This window comes from Passer montanus, unplaced genomic scaffold (genome assembly GCF_014805655.1).
Source record: "Passer montanus isolate IOZ18808 unplaced genomic scaffold, ASM1480565v1 scaffold18, whole genome shotgun sequence".
Taxonomy (NCBI): Eukaryota; Metazoa; Chordata; class Aves; order Passeriformes; family Passeridae; genus Passer; species Passer montanus.
This window is the reverse complement of record NW_024365381.1, coordinates 13,319,580-13,334,472: the sequence shown is the minus strand read 5'-3', so window position 1 is coordinate 13,334,472 and position 14,893 is coordinate 13,319,580. Positions and strand designations below refer to the sequence as shown.

The 14,893-nt window shown below is 38.7% G+C and overlaps 1 protein-coding gene and 1 non-coding gene across 7 annotated transcripts in view; both read left to right on the top strand.

Moving 5' to 3' along the window:
• CKAP5 (cytoskeleton associated protein 5) overlaps positions 1–14,390 on the top strand; it is a 52,941-nt gene extending 38,551 nt beyond the window's left edge. For 3 of the 6 annotated variants that reach the window (XM_039705082.1, XM_039705078.1, XM_039705079.1), the window contains 15 exons: positions 177–312; positions 1,089–1,282; positions 3,426–3,598; positions 3,809–3,832; positions 4,702–4,875; positions 5,313–5,433; positions 6,121–6,300; positions 6,733–6,920; positions 7,312–7,387; positions 8,184–8,372; positions 8,483–8,617; positions 8,887–8,970; positions 9,064–9,223; positions 10,856–11,010; positions 12,024–14,390. In XM_039705082.1, coding sequence (XP_039561016.1) covers positions 177–312; positions 1,089–1,282; positions 3,426–3,598; positions 3,809–3,832; positions 4,702–4,875; positions 5,313–5,433; positions 6,121–6,300; positions 6,733–6,920; positions 7,312–7,387; positions 8,184–8,372; positions 8,483–8,617; positions 8,887–8,970; positions 9,064–9,223; positions 10,856–11,010; positions 12,024–12,278 — 2,244 coding nt within the window. In that variant the 3' untranslated portion in view covers positions 12,279–14,390. The remainder of the gene's footprint in view (positions 1–176; positions 313–1,088; positions 1,283–3,425; positions 3,599–3,808; positions 3,833–4,701; positions 4,876–5,312; positions 5,434–6,120; positions 6,301–6,732; positions 6,921–7,311; positions 7,388–8,183; positions 8,373–8,482; positions 8,618–8,886; positions 8,971–9,063; positions 9,224–10,855; positions 11,011–12,023) is intronic. The other 3 variants (XM_039705083.1, XM_039705081.1, XM_039705080.1) reach the window with 2 other exon arrangements.
• Positions 5,481–5,591, top strand: LOC120500561. The gene has a single exon (XR_005627128.1). It is a non-coding gene; the product is annotated as a small nucleolar RNA SNORD67 (small nucleolar RNA).
• Positions 14,391–14,893: the final 503 nt, after the last annotated feature.

Genomic DNA, 14,893 nt, shown 5'->3' with positions numbered 1-14,893 from the left:
TCTTTTGTCACTGTTATATTGCCTATTTCCCTTAAAAGCCATTGACAAAAAAGGGATTTTGCCTTGAGAATATTCTGGCTTTCCTAAGACTATTTAGAATAGTTGAAAGTATCATGAGACTGTATAAAATATTCTGTATTTCTTCCTCTCTTTTTTTTACATTAATTTTCCATTAGGTAGGAGAACCGAAAGATGTCATCCGTAAGGATGTGCGTGCCATTCTGAACAGAATGTGTCTCATCTATCCAGCCAGCAAGATGTTCCTTTTTATCATGGAGGGGACTAAATCAAAAAACTCCAAACAACGTGCAGGTGGGAAATGGCCTGTTGAACTGCACATGTGCAAAGTACTTGAAATTGCTTTGGTTTGCAAAAAACCCAGTATAAGAATGTTGGGTGGGATGTGAGATTTGCATGCACATAGCATTTTATGCAGATGTTTTTAAGGGTTTAAAGGATGATATTTTCAAGTAGTATCATATTGCTTTTTATTTTTTGGTGTCTTTGTACCTTACAAAGACCAGTAATCAGTTAAGTTGCTATGGGTATTATGAGTCCCTTGAGTAGGCTTGTTTTTTTTAGTGAAACAGTGCTGGTGAGAATGGTAACAGTACTATTTCCTTACCAAGGGAATCAGTTAATCTGAGCAAGAACTGTCTCTACACTCTACATCTGTCTCATCACAAGTAATGTCTGTCATAAAGATGTGGCATTTGTAGTTCAAACAACTTCCTGATCACTTTGAGAATATTTTATCCTGATATAAGCAGGAAGTGAAATTCTATACATAATGTAGTATTGCAAGCTCACAACTGTTTACGTGAATGTGATGTTAACTGTAGCATTGCTCATATATGGTTATGGGAAATACTTGATGTGTAGAAGGGTGACTGACAGCTTTTATCTGTGAAGTAGTCTGCTGTAGCTTACTATTGATCCTGTAAATCCCCTGGAGTATATCCATCATCAGCTTTATGATTGGCAGTTCTCTACAGTGAATGTTCAAGCTGTGCAAGCAACACAGGAATTGGGAGGGCTCTCTTCCCAGCAGCTTTAAAGTTAAATGTTCATATGTTATCTTTCTTTAGAATGCTTGGAAGAGCTTGGATGTCTGGTTGAATCATATGGCATGAATGTATGCCAGCCAACTCCAGGGAAAGCCTTAAAAGAAATGGCAACCCACATCGGTGACCGGGACAACACCGTGCGCAACGCTGCACTGAACACCATCGTGACTGTCTACAACGTCCATGGGGACCAAGTGTTCAAGCTGATTGGAAATGTCAGTATAACTGCAAATAAGTTTATGGGGGATTTGGGTTAGCATGCTGTGCTTGGTTTGGTTTGTGGGATTGTTTGTTTGTGGTTTGGTGGTTTGTTTTTTCTTTATGTCCTTACGCTTCTGTAGGGGACTAGCACTGTTTTGCTTGTGATTGGTCATGGTACATCTTGCTGTTGGTAACAAGAGCATTTTGTAGTTTTGAAAATAACTTAATACATCATGGATCCTCTGATGGCTATTTGGTTAATCCCAGGTTGTAGAATATATGAAATCATGGAATGGTTGGGAAAAAAAAAAATTTAGATCCAAACTCCCCAGTGTGGCCAGAGACACTTGAACACTTCCAGGAACAGGATATGCTGTTTCATTGCCTCAGCCACTCTCACAATCAAGAGTTTCTAATTAAATCTAAATTGATCTTCTTTTATTTTAAAGTAATTATCACTTTTCTATCACTGTGTGCTCTTCTTAGAAGTCCCTCTCCAGCTTCCTTGTAGGCCCCTTTTAGATACTGGAAGAGTGCAGTGAGGTCTCCCCAGAGCCTTCTCTTCAGTATGCTCTCTACCCCAACTCTCAGCCTGTTTCCAGTAAGAGGTGTATGAATATAAAAAAAAATGACTGACCTTCATGGGAATTAAATTGTTTATAAAGAGTAACTTCCGTTATAGTCAATTGTACAAGTAACACATCTGATTCAGAGTATTTGGATAACTTATTTGGCCAGAAAAGGCTAGTTGTTGGGGCTCCAATAAGTTCTCAGCTTTTTTTTATCCACTTGCTTTGCAATTGAAATCTGGTGAGTTTTGTTACTTGCTTCATCTTACTACATTTGATTTCAAGTGTCAGTACTATGCCACTTTATATTGCTGCTGTTTTACTCTCTGAAAATTATGCTTAACCATTATTATCTAAAATGCAGTAAAAATTAAAGATGGCAGAACTCAGTTTCCAGTGTCCAGCAATGGAAAGGTAGTTCACTGTGTTTATGGTTACTGTGCATATCAGATTAAGTACTCTGAATTCCAATGTGAATCAAGATCAGTTAGATAATTTTTTACAGTTCTGTTTGGATTTGGCCTTGGTAATGTTTCTAGCAGCATTAAAACTGATGGGAATGTGATAGATATTTTAATGCCTTTGCAGCTATTTTGTGTTGTGTCATATGCCATAGGGCATACAAGCTATTGGATGGGTGCTTCATGGAATATGACAAAGCTGCCCTGCCTTTTTTTTTTTAATATTTCCAGCTTCTTGAAAAGTTGAAATTTAATGTGACTCTTACTTTCTCTGGTAACTATTCCCATGAGAGATAATGTTGCATTTTCATTAACATCTTAGATTTCCATCCTATTTAACTATTGTTCAGAGTGCAATCTGCTTCTGCCTCAGTTTTATATAGTCAGTTTGCTTTTGAATTTTCAAGGTAAAGGAAAAACTGTAGCACCTGAACAATTCAGCTCTTTCTGACCATGACTTCCTGAGCCTTCAGTATGATCCATCTATGGGTTCTCAGGAAGGTTTCTAAATCACAGGGATGCTGGAAAGTACGTCTCATGAAATTGTAAAGCCTACTTTTGTTGAAATAAAGTTATTGGTAGTTTTCGGTGTGGTAGATGAGCAGGTAAATGTGAATCTTTTCACTACCTGAGTTGGAGTATTAAGTTGCCTGATCTGGTGTTCATATTGAATTACGAGTACATTGAACAGGACAATTGTCAGAAGAACTCTGGCTTCTGTGGCAGGATCCAGAGTGTTCAAGCACTGCCTGGTCTGCTAATAGGGGATATAGAAAGGTGGATGGGGCTTTTTTTGTTTGGGGTTTTTGCAGCAACATATGCAACAATTAAGAACATGGGATAGTACCATAGGTTGAATTCAAGATTGTTTCTTGAAAGTTATGTGGGCTAGAAATAGGTGTATTCTGTATTACAGCTTGTCAACATGGTTTAATTATCTCTTGAAGTAGCACCTGACAGTCCAGAGTGTTCTGGTGAGTTTGCTGCTAGGAGGTAGCATTGACAGCTCCTACCTTTGTATTAGAGGACTTCAGTCTGCACTGATAAGTATCGTGTGAATCCTGTGGGTGACTGAGATTTCTAAAACCCATACAACTCAGGATGAGTGAAAACACTGTGTGTTACAGCTTTCAGAGAAAGACATGAGCATGCTGGAGGAAAGAATAAAGCGGTCAGCCAAGAGACCCTCTTCTGCTCCAGTGAGACAGGCAGAGGAGAAACCCCAGCGTACTCAGAACATCAGTGCCCATGCCAGCATGATGCGCAAGGGGCAAGCTGAGGACATGTCCTCCAAACTGAAGTATGTAATGTTGCATTATGGTCTCTACCTGCATCATTTGTGTGCTAATATGTCAGACAATGTCATTTTAGTTCTTGTATCATCATCTTCGCATGTTGTGAAAAATGGCCAAATAATATAAATCTAAATGTCTGAAATTTTTTTGTCTTGTCTGTCTTGAAATCTTTCTAAATGGTCTTGTGCCTTTTTTCACTGCTTCTCCATGGACAGAATTATGTATCGCACTTATAGGATGTAAGTACTGCCCACTAACTCCTTGGTAGCAAGGCTCTTGTATCTTTCCATTTCTATCCTAGCCATCCCTTCCTGAGGGTGATGGGTTTGCCATGGCTAGTTCTAGGTTATTTACAGGTCTCTGAATTAAGGAAAAGAAAGAAAACAGGTTTCTGTCAAGGTGACTGTAGATCAGGCTGCAGACAGACATGGCACTTCCCCATTAAGCAGCTGTTCAAAATATTGGGGGAACTTCCAGTGTGTTGCACTAAACTTGGTATTTGTGCAACCATGTTCTAGTTGTGTTAGACATGAAGCACAGAAATGGATAAGCATGTGTGAATTGTACAGCCTGGGGCAACAGTACCCAAAACAAAAAGTTCAGAAACTATTCCTTGCCACCTGCTCATTATTTAAGAATTAAAGTCTGTGCTAAGAAGTATGTATTCAGATATTTCCTTGAAAAATCTGATATGCAGCATAGGTCATGTGGGGATGCTGTGAGTCTTAGATTCAGAGGAGCTTGTGAGGTTGCTCCGTACATGTGCATCCTGTCCATTATTAAAAAAAGGCAAAAAAAGCCACTCAAACTTTAAAGTTGTATTCTTTGCTAGTACTGTAAACTGTGCTAGTTATCCCAAACCATTCATACCTGGCACTGGATGGGGCATCTTGTGGTTTACAAGAGAAACTAGGAGGGCAAGTAAGTAGCAGCTGCTCTTCTGGCCTACAGAAGTTTGTTTTACTGAGGACATGGGCGAAAGGCAGGGGGAGTTAAGGGGCTTGAAAACTGCAAAACCTGTGTTAGTATGAGAGCTTTAGGGCTACCAGTGAATGCTGTTGCTAATATTCTTGCCTCTTAAACTAAAGCTCTCTCCTGGTTTCTGTAGCCAAAATCGCAACATGGGCAGCCACTCAGAAACAACACATACAGTTCCACGGGAATTTCAGCTGGATCTTGATGAAATTGAAAATGACAATGGAACCGTCAGATGTGAGATGCCAGCACTTGTACAGCACAAACTAGATGACATCTTTGAGCCAGTCTTGATTCCTGAGCCCAAGTGAGTTTAGTTTTACCTCCTAAGTGAAATTGTCAAGGCTGCCTAAAAATTATTTTGAGAAAGTGTGAATTGATACACTAGTTTCTACATTCAGACTTGTTTTCATAAAAGGGTAATGTCACCTGATTTGAAGAGATGGCGAAACAAAGGTCTGTTGTACTCTTCTGAAATCTGGAGAGCAGTTATTTTTAATGAAAAACATTAGTTCTACTTAGGCATTTTTATAGTTAGGGGATATTGAGTTTGTAAATGCATCATCAGTGTCTTTACAAATAGTGCAATAGATATGGTAAAAAGGAATGATTCCTTCCTTGAGAATCCTCAGTGAAGAATGAAATCCTTTTACCTTGTCTCTACTTCATCATTGAAATACAGCAGTTAAGTGTGCATTAAAGTAGCTCTTCAAAAAGTAATGAACCCTCTTTTCAATCCTTTAGAATTCGTGCTGTGTCCCCGCATTTTGATGACATGCACAGTAACACAGCTTCTACTATCAACTTTGTAATTTCCCAAGTGGCCAGTGGTGATATAAATACAAGCATCCAGGCTCTGACACAGGTAAGTGAATTAAGGTAGCAACTAATCACACTGTACCAGACTTTGCCTGCGAGGGTGATGAGTTGCACTGTGGTGGAGCAATCATGTCAGGTGACATGGACTCTGCTCAGAATCTCCCTGATGACAAAACTAAGTGCACAGGGGCCATCTGACTCGCTTTAGCAATAGAAATTCCACTTGAAAAATGTAGCATAAACTTAATGCTTTTTTCATTAGTGCTTCTGTGTTATATTTTTTGTTTTCTCAAATTATTTGTGCTACAAGTTTGTAAAAACCAGTTAGTCAGTGAGACTTTTAAATTTGAACTGCTTTAGAGATCCTTAGCAAAAGGATTGTCTTGCCTCATAGTTTTTGCATGGGTTTAGAGTGCCTTTAACTACTTAGAAGTTTTTATTTGTCCAGAAGATTTCATAAAACTAAAAATTCCAGAATCTATAATGCAGCAGTTGATGTTTTCATTTGTGTAGGGGATAGGATAGCCATTCTCTAAAATATCAGTAATTGATTGAGTTTGCAGCTAGAGAATTTGTATTGCTAATCCAGATTTGGGGTGAAAGCTTAGAATACAATGACCTTGGCAAATAGATTGGTCAGGGCAAAACCTTTCCTACAGAAAAGTATTTGTTGTTATTTTGCACTGTTTGCATTATGTTGACTTTACTAGAGCACTTTGTATTTAAATCTTAGATCGATGAGGTACTCAAACAGGAGGACAAAGCAGAAGCTATGTCTGGCCACATCGACCAATTCCTAATAGCCACATTTATGCAGCTCCGGTTAATCTACAATACACACATGGCAGATGAGAAGCTGGACAAAGATGAGATTGTCAGACTTTACAGCTGTATTATTGGGAGCATGATCACGGTAAGGCTTTGCTCTAAAAGATAAGGTGAAGAGTAAATAACTTCTGTGCATTCCATTCTGTGGAAGAATGGAATGTCTGTTCTGTACCTAGGTTAGCTTACTACTGAGTCTTTCTTACAAAGGTTTGTTGCCAACTGCTTATCAATGCATCTTTTGAGTGTAGGTGGGGAAGGGAAGAAGGTCTCTGCTTCTGCAAAATACAGCCACTAAGACTTCTATTAAGCTCTGTTTTTAATATTCCTTACCTTTTGAGTGCTGAGTTGGTAGCCTGAGTATTTTCAGAAATCACTCAGTAGAAATAACTTTCTTCATAGTTCTGTTTTTACTTTTGTGGGAAACAGGGAGATGTCATGGTTTGACAGTGTAGTCTAGAGAAGTCTCTATACTAAAGGATTATGTGCAGGGAAAACTAACACTTTCTTCAATCTGTAGCTATTTCAGATAGAGAGTCTGGCTCGAGAGGCATCCACTGGTGTTCTTAAAGACCTAATGCATGGTCTTATTACATTAATGCTGGATTCTCGGGTAGAAGATCTTGAGGAGGGTGAGCAGGTCATCCGATCAGTCAACCTCTTGGTAGTTAAAGTTCTGGAGAAGTCTGACCAGACCAACATCTTGAGGTAAGTAATGAAAAGTGCACAATTAACTGCTCTTCTTTACCTGTACTCTTATGTTCCTTGAATGGCTGAGTTTTAGTCATTTTGTAAGCAAAGACCGGTGTCTGTAGAATCATTCAGCTAGCTAATAAAGAATTATCACTGATTGTGATCAGAATTTGACTGCACAGCTGGAGGCAGGCTGAACAAGCCACCTTAGTATGGCTCTTTGTGCTTTAAAGTTCAGCAGACTGTCTTAAATTCTTGTAACATACTAAAAAGAGAGAACGAAAGAGCTGTTGCATATCTGCTGGACTAACCCCAGTCTCTAGTGTGCTATTCTGTGATGAGTTGGTATATTTTTTTATGTATCGTCACACTTTCTGTGTAACCTTTATAAATTAATTCCTTCTAGTGCTCTGCTTGTCCTGCTTCAAGACAGTCTTCTAGCAACAGCCAGCTCTCCTAAGTTTTCGGAACTTGTCATGAAGGTGAGCCTGTAGTAGAGATTTTGAACTTTTGTGGTTTCTCTGAATCATCTTACCTGAAAGAGCGGATGGAGTTAAGAAAAATTAGTGTCGATAACTTGAAATATTTCTTACAACTTCTATAATTCTGATCTTACTAGATGTCACATATAGGGACTTTAGGAGGGAGCTTAACAGCTGTTAATAATTTACAGAAGCTTGTGTACACTAATACCAACTCCATACAGAGGTGCAGTCCTGCATACAGTCACCTGTTGGGCTTGTTTGATTGAGCACCACGCTGTACTATGGATTCTAACAGTGCCAGGCTGGAGCTGACTTCTATCCTGTCATCTGTATTGACAGGCAGAGTGAACAGGCAAGAGTCTGCATTTAAAGCATGAGCATGATCTTTTCTTACCATACAACACCCTTTTGTAAGTGGTAAAATTTAAAGACAGCTCAGGTGTTCTTAATGAGGTTAAACCTAAAGAACTTGTGCTATGTGTAGGTGTACATAGCATATATATATATTATCCACTGAAATTTCTTCACACAAAGTATTCAGTCTCCAGTTATAGGTAGAGAAGTCAGTACCTTACTTATGCATCAGCTCTAAAGAAAGATCTGGATACTGTACAGCCAGTAACAAAGAGAAAGTATGTACCAGTGCAAATATAGCTTGAGCAGCAGACACAGTGCATGCCTGTATGATGTGCTAGCAGAGTGAAGTGGCTCAGTGATAGTGTTGTGTAACTTCTTATATAATCAAGTGCTTCTTTCTTGAGTTGTCTTGCTCTAAGTCGGCCTCTCATTCCAGTGTCTGTGGAGAATGGTGCGTCTTCTTCCGGAAACCATTAATGGCATCAATCTGGATCGGATTCTGCTCGATATCCACATTTTCATGAAGGTCTTTCCCAAAGAGAAGCTGAAGCAATGTAAGAGTGAGTTTCCTATTAGGACATTGAAGACGCTGCTTCACACCCTGTGCAAGCTGAAAGGGCCCAAGGTCAGAGCAATCACTAGTCACATTTTTTTTAACTGCATGTTCACGCAGTCTTTAGAGTATTTCCTTTTCTTTTTTCCTTTTTTTTAATTCCCTGTTTTTTCTCATTTTAGATCTTAGATCATTTAACAATGATCGACAACAAAAATGAGTCTGAGCTAGAAGCTCATCTTTGTAGACTAATGAAACACACTATGGAGCAGACTGGAAAAGCTGATACAGATACAGAAAAAGGAGCATCTCACATAGTAAGTAAAGAAGATGTGTACTGCATCTGATCTACTAAAAGTTAGCCATATCTAAAACAGCTTTTAAACATTTCTCAGGAGTCCTACAGCTTCATGATGTCCTTGCTCACATTTTGTGTCTAAAGTGGCTATGTAGAGCCCTGGTCACTTCAAGGTTTTCTTCATCTCGGAAGCTCTGTATCCAGCTAGCAAGTCTGAGGGTGTCACGGGTTTGTCTGATTTCTTTTTGGTTTTATTCACTTAAAGTCTCCTTTTGTTTATTTATTTAGGAGGAAAAGGCTTCAAAAGCCAAAGTCAATGATATTTTGGCAGAAATATTTAAGAAGATTGGCTCAAAGGAGAACACCAAGGAGGTGAGTGTCCCTTTCCTGCAAGAAAGAGAGCATGATACACTAGAATGGTGTATGCAGCAGTTGTAGTAATACATAGCAACTTTTCCCTCCTAGGGTCTGGCAGAACTGTATGAATACAAAAAGAAATATTCTGATGTAGACATTGAGCCCTTCCTGAAAAATTCCTCACAGTTCTTCCAGAGCTATGTGGAAAGAGGCCTCCGACTGATAGAAACAGAACGGGAAGGGAAAGGACGCATTGCTACTTCTACAGGTAGGTGTTGTAGCAAAACTGATTGGTTTGTGGGAAGCAGAAATAGAACAGTTACAGGTCTCCTGGTAGAAATTAGTATATGCATATGTTTATGGATTTCTGAAGCAAGCCATGTATTTTCTTGCTGCTTGAGTTGCTTCACAGGGCAGCATTTGTAGGAAGTGTGCATTCTGTGTTTAGAAAAGTAGAAGTTAGAACCACGCTAAATGTAGAAGACATCTGAAGGGCTTAGCAAACGTGGTTCTAATCCATATCCTGTAGTGTGGGTTGAACATTAGCCTGTTTCATGTGTCTGGTATCAAGAATTGGTTCTGCAAGGTATAAAGCTGGTTTAAAACAGCAGCATCCGCTGTCAGATTCTCCTTTTATCTTGTTACTAAAATACATATAGGATGCTTTTTAATAGTATTATTTTCTGTCAAATTGGAAAACTTATTTTAAAGAACATGAACTGTTTCTGCAGAATTTGTGATGAACTGGATGAATTACTGTAAAACTGTTTGTTGCTTAGTCTTTTCATTGCAGATGAATACAAAGGAGTATTTAATAAAATATTAGGGAAGTAATGTGACAAATTATTAGCTGATAGTAAAAGCTGATACACAGTCTAGCAAAACTGCTGCTAACCTTTATTTCTTACTAGTTTCATAGTGTCCTGTGAAACTTGAGCCTTTTTTCTGCTACTGCTCCTTCTCCTATCCCTGTATGGTAGATTCATTTAGGAAGATGGATGATACAAGATTCTTTCAGAACTTCCTAAATGTGTCCACCTATGTAGGACAGAAAATTCTACCTTGCATCGTGAAAGTCTGTACAACTGAGAAATATTAGTTCAGCAGTTTTCAAAACCAAATTTATGTGCCACAGTTGTCTTTTTTTTTTCTTCCCTAACTTTAAGTCTGATGTAGTAAAACATGCTGTTCCATATTGCAGCAGTGCTTTATTTAGAGCAGGGTATAAATGCTTAACCTTAATTCTCCTTTTATCTATTTTAAATACCCTTGTAGTAAATTAGTGAGAACAAATCCTTGTCCATGCTAAGTCTTAAAATTTGCAATTCTTTTTATAATGGAGAAGGTTTTTTGTCATGTAAATTCCTTTTCTAGTCTCTTGGTAGGGAAGCTTTAAAAACCTTGTTGTGTGCATTCCAGAAATCACTCTTTGAGACTGAGTTGGAGTAAAAAGCTTCAAGTTGCACAAATGACAGATAAAGAGGGGTTAGAATCAGTGGTAAGCCCAAAAGTATGACTGAACTAGAAAAAGACAACTCCAAGTATTTCCCGCCTTGCCAATTGCTCAGTTCTCTTGTTGGATGTTATGGTCACTGTTGATGCACGTCAGCATCTTCCTCTCCCCACACTGTTCTCTTCAGCTGCTGGCTTCAGCACTTCTAGAGCTGCATGCAGCCACTACTTAAATTTCTCCATTTTTTTCCTTGGTTTTCAGTTGTCACTTTTGGAAGGAAATGAAAGGCCAGATATATCTGTACTAGCAAGTGCAAATAACTAGCAAATAATAGGTTGGTTAATACTTCATCAATTGCATCTTATTTCAAGGAACTGACCAAGAGGTTTATGCGTTTCTGATGTTTTAAATTTTTAACTCTTCTCCTTCCTTCCCCTCATTGTCCAGGAATTTCTTCTCAGATGGAAGGAACATGCATTCCTCTGTCTACCCACACTGTATCTTCATCCATAGGAAACACAAATGGGGAGGAAGTGGGGCCTTCAGTTTACTTGGAAAGATTAAAAATCCTCAGGCAGCGTTGTGGCCTTGACAACGCAAAGGTATTGTACTTGACAACACTTGTAAATCCTCTGGAGAGGCACTTGATTCTGTCTGCATCACTGGTGTTATGTGCAGGTTGTTTCTACAGGCATGTAACTGATTATATTTCCTTGCTGGGAAGTTGAGTCTCAAAAAAGTTCAAACAATAACTGTTCTCTAAAAATTAAAACCTTACAGATGAAGAATCTGGAAATCCTAGACTTTCTGCTCTAAAATGACCATAAGAGCTGATGAAACTTTGAAGTTTTATATATTTTGGGTGTATTGATACTGATGTGCAGGAATGCTGAATGAGCTTAGTGCTGGAAACCTGTGGACCAAAATTTCTTACAGTTCTGCATGTTAGGAATCTAGTGCCAGTTCCTAAAATTTGAATTCAGCTATGTGAGAAGTGATGTTCACTCTAGAAATAGTGATTCAGATGCATCACTAGTTTAACCTTTGACACAAATTTGAGTATCAGTTTAGACCTCTGAGGAGGGGAAGTGTTTCCTAGGTCATAATAACAAGGTAAGTAACTCAGATGGAAATGTCAATAGGTAGAAGAACGGTGAATTGACACTTCAAGTCTTTGACAGGTTCAGTCTTGCCAGTCAGTTAAAGTTTCCTCTTCTCATTCTTCCAGAAAAGTAATTGTCTGCTGATGTTGCACATAGGCAGGGATTTTTCTCTTGTGTTACAGTTTAGGCTGTTCAAGGCTCTGGCAGTCTATCTCAGTAAACTCTGGTCTGCAGGGAATTTTTTGATCTTGAAAGATTAGTTTCTTTGTGATCCTGTTGACATAAAATTAAACATTAACTACTCAGATGATTGAGCATTGTAATTAGCTTTGCATGGTTCTGACTTTGACAGCAACTGACTTTATTGTTCCAGATCCACTTGTGTTGTAGTGCTCTTTCCCTTTCCTCTGTGTTTATTGCTTGTAGAGATGAAAAGCCATTGATTATGATTTGTACATTTTTATATGGCCTTCACCACTACATGTCTTAACATTCACTTTCCTCCCTCATAGCAGGAAGACAGACCCCCTCTGACGTCTCTGCTCTCTAAACCAGCACTCCCTACAGTTGCATCCTCTACAGATATGCTTCACAGTAAGCTCTCCCAGCTGCGTGAGTCCCGGGAGCAGTACCAACATCTGGACCTGGACTCCAATCAGACTCATTCCTCTGGCATTGGAACTACCCTGGCTTCACCCTCTTCTGCAGCGGCCAATATTGATGACTTGAAAAAAAGATTGGAGAGAATAAAAAGCAGTCGCAAATAGAGCTGCAAAGAGACGGTATCGCTGTTGCTTGGGGCTGTCTTCAGCTTTAGTTTACTAAACTAGAAATCTTCATAGTTAAATGGCCTCGTTTAGGCCTAATGTATACAAACTGGTTTATGTATAATACAGTGGATTTTGGGGGGTTGAGTCATTGTGGCACAAGTATTTGTACATAATCTGCTTCTCAATGAGCATCTCTTTGACTATAGAAGGCTGTCTGTGTATTAGTTTTAGTGTACAGACCTGTAAACAACCATCCTCTTGCCCAGACTAGTTTCTCATGACTTGGGGTTTTTATTTGTAAAGTTGTCTTTAAAATCTTTTCCTAGTTCTTAACTTAGACTTCTAGTGATTTCACTTTTAATTTTGTGAATTCTTCTCCATGTAATCCTTGAGCTGTTGATTCTGTATGGACACATGGCATGAAGTAACTAATTTAAGTGTATTTTGTAAATAAAGTTTGCATTAACTATACCAGCCTCTATAGGAACAACAGCAACTGCTGGTTAGAGGTCACTCTATTTCTGAATGTTAGTGACTGGGCATCTAGAAACTGAACTAAGCTGACATGAACCTTGGGGTTTGGATACACTGTAAGGAAGATGAGTGGAAATACACTAGCTGTGGGTGCAGTCCTGAGACTTGGCACTCTATGAGCAGTAGTACATTTTCTTATATAGTTGCTTTTTTTGTTTTTGAAATGTTTCTGTAACTTGAAAATTTTTCATTTGCTGAAATGTTTATTTTGAATTATCTAGTCCTTGTGATGCCTTTACCCAGATTGTGTGGTCCCATCTGAGGGAGTTTTCTTTGAGGGAGCCTGCTGCTGTTGGTATGGAATAGAGTAGCAGTGGTGTATGGTCAGTGGACTCATTTATCCTGAATTCATCTGGTTAAGCAGTGTTCCTCATTCAGGTAAACCTCGCTCACTACATTCTTTTTGCTCTTAAACATCAGATCTTACCATTTTATAATTAATACATCTAAGAGAACTAGTCTGCAAAAGTTGTAGTCACTTTTTTGAGTGAAGAGCCTTTTTCAGAAGGTCCAAATAATGAAGATTTAAGACAGACACACTGCATATCCTTTCTAGCCCTTTCATTTCTAGGGAGGTCATGTATTTTCACCTTACTGCTGCACTTCCAAGTGAAAACTGGTTGTGAAGTATAAATTGCACATCTGTTCCATAGCTAGAACAGAGTTATTGAAGGGTTGGACAGGCAGGCTTAAAATAACACACATCTCTGCTAGATTTTTAATCTGTTCCATGTAACTGCTGCTTTTGTTGTTTGCTATGTGGACCAGCAGTCTCTACATAAGAGCCATTGCTGAAACTCTTGCCTGATTACAGTAAAAACGTGACTTTAAATTAGTACTTGTACAACAGATCTATGCCAGAGCTTCTGCAAATGTCTGAAATTTTCCTTTCACAGGACCCCTAGGCTGGGGTTGCAGTTGACATAATGCTGCTTGGTGCTTATGGTGAGTTTGCACACTGATAGCAGGTGATCACAAGCATTCTCCATCCTGTGTTAACTGATATGATGCCATTCATTGCTCCACTGCCTCGATTTAGTAGTCAGTCTCCTCTCATAACCTGAAATGGGTGTGCACTTGTGGAACAGAGCTCTGTTACAAGTGGAGGTTTGGCCCTTTGGTAAGTGCTGTGGTTTTGTGCACTTAAGTGGGGCAGTTTGTGAATAGTTTGTGTTGGCTAGAGTTACACTAGAGTTACTGCCACTACCTCTCAATTACTAGCTGCTCTCTGAAATTTAGTGACATTTAAATTAATCCATATGTTCTTTACCATATTCAGCAGACATTCTCAAGAATTATTTGTTAACCAGCTCAGGATGTTAAAACAGCAATGCCTGCAAACCTGCATAAACTATTTTAAATATGAAGCTGATTCAGAAATGAAATACAGGAATAATTGAGTAGCAGAAGATATAGTTGTTTTTATGAATGAGTTTTTGCCCTGTGTCTTTGTAGTGTTTGGTTGGACTCAATATCCTGGGAGTTCTGAACTAAAACTTGTGCACATAAATTAATAAAGCCTAATCTTTAGCCCAGACAATATTTAAATAACATTAAACTGAATTTTAAAAATTATTCTTCTGTATTGTTTGTAACAAGTCAATATGAACAGTGACTTTCTCCAGAAGCTGTATGGTCCTGGTTCCCCTCTTTTGTCACAGATTATTTGATAGTAGTGAAGGGGTGAAGCTTAACATTTAAACATTAGAAGGGCTAAACATTTTCAGTGTTCAATATATGTGGTTATCAATGACTTTAAACAGTCATGAAACTTGAGCTGTTGAGGCTTTTTCCTTCAGATTTTTTTGAAAGGTTGGTTTTTGTGCTTTATTTGGGCAAAAATCTCACTATTGTCTTAGTAGAAAATTGGGCTGAACAAATTGGGTGGTCAAGAATTTGTTTACGGCTGTACTTCTGGGTCCTCAGTTCACAAATTCCTGCTAAAGAGGAGTTTATGAAAGACTGAAGCTTGTTTTTGGAGAGATCCCTAAACAGCCTTTATAATGCAAGCAAATAGGTGTAGTGCAGGATGTTTTCATTGCAGCCTTTGACAATGACCACATTGCTTCCTTCAGAAT